Below are 5000 nucleotides of genomic sequence, written 5' to 3' on the forward strand. Positions count from 1 at the left end.
GTGTTCTCTCTTTCTCTCTCTGGGTGTGTCTGTGTGTGTGTGTTTGTGTGTGTGTGTGTGTGTGTGTGTGTGTGTGTGTGTGTGTGTGTGTGTGTGCGAGTGTGTGTTTGTGTGCGTGTGTGAGTGTGTGCCTGTGTATGTGTGTTTGTGTGTGTGTGTGTGTGTGCACACGTGCGCATGTGAGTGTGTGTGTGTGTGTGTGTGTGTTATCTGATATTGGAGTGACAGTGACGGCAGAGAACACAGTGAACATATACTCAGAGACACATTAAACACACACACAAGCAGACACACACTCACACTAGACAGACAAGCACTCACACACAAAAGCAAGCGCACACATGCACACACTCATTTACATACATAAAAGTTGCAGTAGGGATGGAGTAGGCGATGGAAACACAAGCGTGATTGATATTTGCGGAGAGAATGTGCAGGACTGAGCGGCGGTCATATTGTGTATCGCTTTGCGGTACATCTAGTTTTGAGTAAAATACACATTATCAAGCTGTTTTTAATCAATAAAAATGTCAATTTCGGTTGGTTATTACATAATGCACCAATTGTTACATTTGGAAAAAAAAAAAACGCAACACCCGCATTATGTAGTAACAACCGCAATGTGTAATAACTTATTACATAATGCAGCAAAATGTATTACATATTGCGTTCAAGAAGTGTATTACATAATGCGGCAGATTATTACAGAATGCGGCAATTATTACATAATGGCGTGCACATTTATTACATTATTACATAATGCGGTGTTATTACATAATGCGGTGCTACAGTGTTTATTCAATTTGTTCATTAGTGTGGTCATTGGCAAGCCAGGGCTTTGTAATGAAGAGGAAGTACCTAACAATCTTTATCTGTGTCTAAGGTGTTAAAATGTGTTCTACATTTTGACATTCACTGTGTGTAATGTTTTTCAAAAAGTGTGAAGCTGAATTTGTGCTTAATGTTGTACTGCTCTGCGCAGGTGTTTTGCTTCTTAAGTGTTAAGTATTGTTAACTGTCTGATAACCTTAATTTTAGTGTGTACGATTGGAAAAAACTGTAATCCCAAAAGGAAATTGTCACCACAGGACAGCAGAAAGCCATCGGACGTTGGTCTGGTCAGTGCGTCTGACACACTGGCTTCCAATGTCCTTGCAGTGCACAGCCAAGAAGTAGCCTACTGCCTTGTGGTGCTGAATTCCAGCAGGGATACAAAGCATAAAACCTGCAACACTGAAATGATGAGTCAGGTGTGTGTGTGTGTGTGTGTGTGTGTGTGTGTGTGTGTGTGTGTGTGTGTGTGTGTGTGTGTGTGTGTGTGTGTGTGTTTATGTTGTCGGATGTCAAACATTCTGCTGCCTATGCATTGCAACCAGATAACAACATGTCCCTTCTCTCATCTGGAAGTCTAATGAAGTGCCAACTGGCAAATCAGAGTGGGAGGCTGCTGGTGCCTATAGCTTTCTCTGTCATCGTATGCTCCCTCTCACACAACACATTTCACTGGCACTCGTGATACCACCAGATGCGTAGATGCAGCAAAATGAGATGATGAAACCAATAAATAAAAAATGAAGCTAAATATAAAGGTATGTACGTAGGTGTACCTGGGAGAGTGTGTGTATATTACAGTCAGCATGCAATTCATCCAGCAAGAGCATGTGTGTTAGTGTTTCCACGGAAGTTTGGGCGAGGATATTGATTTGGAGGGAGGCTCAGGAGCTGCACCGGAGCGTGGCTAGACTTCATTTAAAGCACACTTTTCTTATCTCCAAGACCAAACATTAGAAAGGCCCAAAGTCAACAACATGGACCCAAGAGTATTTTTTTTTTCATCATCTTTTTTTGTCAACTCAAAGGCAGGTGCATGATAGATTGTGGTAGATTGTGCTTGCTGTTGCCAACAAATGAGGAACATGCCGTGGATGTGCAGCATGTGCTGCAATTCCCTTCGTGCTCTTGTGTTTCTGGTTTCCATGTGTAATAGCCGCCACAGAGCTTGATAACCGGATTGATTGAAATTCTGCTGAAGCAATTTGTTTTAATTAAGTACAAAGCCAACAATTAGCTTGAAAATTGAAAAATTTAAATAACCTAAGAATCTGTCAATAATAACTAAAGGATTTTGAGGTAAAACTCTATATGTTTAAAACTCTACAGTATGTCTAAATGCCACATCTGCTATACTCACTATAACATATCCAAATATACTTCTTCTAGTTAACCAAAAAGGGTGTACTTTCAAATAACTACTGCAGATTTAAGCAATGTGAATCCACGTCAACATCCACAAATCTGGAAGTTATGTTGGCTCTGTTGGATTAGGAATGGATTTCTACATTCAGTGTCTATACAAATGTCTGCAAGCAGTCTGTCACCATTCTTTCGATTCCAACGAAAGGACAGTCAGAATAGCTATCTATCCTTTTTTTTCGGGTCATATAATAATGGTACATTAATGCTTAGCCAGCCACAACACTGTAGGGAGCAATGGAGCTGTACAGAGCTTTGTGTAAGCATGCAGACAGCATTGAGGGACTGAATGAGAACACCCAGTACAGCTTTGTACCAGAGCACCTTCACTAGTGAATGTATTGTGCTTTTCGTCAGTGTATCACATTTGAATAGTCATTCGGCTCCAATCAGTGTTTATGCATAATATGCATGACTGTGTCTACTATGGATTTTTCCATGACACCCCTGGCAATCCAGTCATACTATTGATATGATTAGGTTATTATTAACTATGCATGGCTTTATCCATGGTGTGGTCTACTATAGCTGCCTACTGCATGGCATATAGCTAAAGGAATGGGCCACCACATCTGGCACCTGCATGATCACATGCCCCCAGACTGCAGCATTTAAACAACACAACAGAGCAATCATGTGTGACATGGCCTGTGCCATGTGGAGAGGTGCAGTAATCATTGTGCTCCTGTAGGAATCAAGCCTGGAGCCACTATTGCCTCAGCCAGGGTGCTTTGGCACTTCCACTTATGCCTGATGATACATCTAGACACCCCTGAAAACTGCACCAGAATCCTTTTCATGGGTATGCGATCTGCCTTCATCTGAGTGCTGTAAGTGACAGTGATGATGATCAATTAAATAATGTTTAAGAATCCGCCTGCACCCAAACACACACACACACACACACACACACACACACACACACACACACACACACACACACACACACACAGGCAGAACACATTATAATCAATGTGATTTAATACTAACCTTTTGGAAGCTACTTGTAACTTCATTTTCATGTTTCCTACTTTGATTGATGTGCATATTTCGAGTCTGACCTGTATGGCATGTTGTTGCCTCGTGATTGTCGAGTAGTTCTCACTGTCAGTCACAAAATCCGTTGAGCACTAAGTCAAGGAGGGAAATTAATACTGATTATCAGTCTACATGGGCACCAATGCAAACCCATCTTGACAGCAGTTTAGACAGGGACGGTTAATCAATCGTCTGTCGCTGTTGGACTAACACCAACCGCGTCACCACTTGATTTCTGTCACAAAATCTCCACTGTTGCTCTGGCTGCATGCAACAGGAGAGTGCAGAGACTCGCTCTCCATAAAGTTCCCTTTCACATTTTGCACCAGGGACTTGGATACCGGAAGCAATTACGCAATCTAGCACGTATATTGTAGTAGTCCGAGTTCTGTGATTTATTCATCGAGGGTTTTTCCATAGAATTTTTTTTCCCGGAGAGTTATTCAGTATCAGAACGGTTCGGTGCGCAGTGAAGCGGCTCTCTTCGTGCCGAAGCGCTCAGGGTTTTCGCGCGCTCTCTCGGTCAAGTTGTAAATATTTCCTTTTGTAAAAGACGGAATTAATTTTGGAATGGCCACGGCATCGAATGGAACTAACTTTACCGGGAACTTAACAAACCAATTCGTACAGCCACCCTGGCGCGTAGCGCTCTGGTCAATGGCATATAGCACCATTCTGGCAGTGGCTGTCTTTGGAAACCTGATTGTGATATGGATAATACTGGCCCACAAGAGGATGCGCACAGTTACAAATTATTTTTTGCTCAATTTGGCATTTTCTGACGCATCTATGGCAGCCTTCAATACTCTTATTAATTTTGTGTACGCGACACATGGTGATTGGTACTTTGGGGAATCATACTGCAAATTTCACAACTTTTTCCCGGTTACCTCGGTTTTTGCTAGCATCTATTCAATGACTGCAATAGCTGTGGACAGGTAAGAGTCAGTTTATGATCCCATATGCCTAATTGCATGACTGTTTTTAACTTGAACAAATGGTTGACAGACAGAATAAATAATTCAGGTCATGTAGACTACATAAGCCGTTAGCCCGGATTGCTATTTCCAAGTTGAAAGGCAGTAATATGAATGTACAAGGGTATCATGTAATATAGGACTGCAGTGCCGACCGTGCCATGATATTGAGGCTTTACATGTAATTGTGCAATGTGCCATGATAAAGCATTTAGTTGTATTCGTTTACTGTCAGTGCCTTAGTGGGGTTGTGTGTGTTCATTTTCTCTATGTGGTTGAATAGACATTATCGATATGACATGCAGAGACGAGTCATGTGGTATGGCTATGCATATTGATACAAATACATATTATTCAATTCATTGTACTGTATGTTGATGAGAACATTAACAAGACAAAGAGCCCCATTTGATTTTAAGGACTGAAGCATCTTAAAAATCTTAAAAAGTCACACATCAGTCACACATCTACAGGTGGGGAACAAGTCTGGTGCTGAGGGGAGGTATCTGGAATGTGTGTATGTGTGTGTGTGTGTGTGTGTGTGTGTGTGTGTGTGTGTGTGTGAGAGAGAGAGAGAGAGAGAGAGAGAGAGAGAGAGAGAGAGAGAGAGAGAGAGAGAGAGAGAGAGAGCGAAAGAGAGAGAGAGCGAGAGAGAGAGAGTATGTGGAGGGGGTGTAATGCACGCATAGTCACTTCATCATTCTGTCCTACTGTTCAAGAAGAAGTAATTAA

The 5000-nt window shown here is 41.8% G+C and overlaps 1 protein-coding gene across 1 annotated transcript in view; it reads left to right on the forward strand.

Annotated features, from left to right (window-relative positions):
- Positions 1–3861: 3861 nt before the first annotated feature.
- The window catches only part of tacr3a (tachykinin receptor 3a), a 22075-nt gene continuing 20936 nt past the window's right edge, over positions 3862–5000 (forward strand). The window contains exon 1 of the mRNA XM_062551469.1: positions 3862–4229. Within this exon, the coding sequence (XP_062407453.1) occupies positions 3862–4229 (368 nt within the window). The remainder of the gene's footprint in view (positions 4230–5000) is intronic.

Source organism: Sardina pilchardus, chromosome 2, assembly GCF_963854185.1.
Source record: "Sardina pilchardus chromosome 2, fSarPil1.1, whole genome shotgun sequence".
Lineage (NCBI taxonomy): Eukaryota > Metazoa > Chordata > Actinopteri > Clupeiformes > Clupeidae > Sardina > Sardina pilchardus.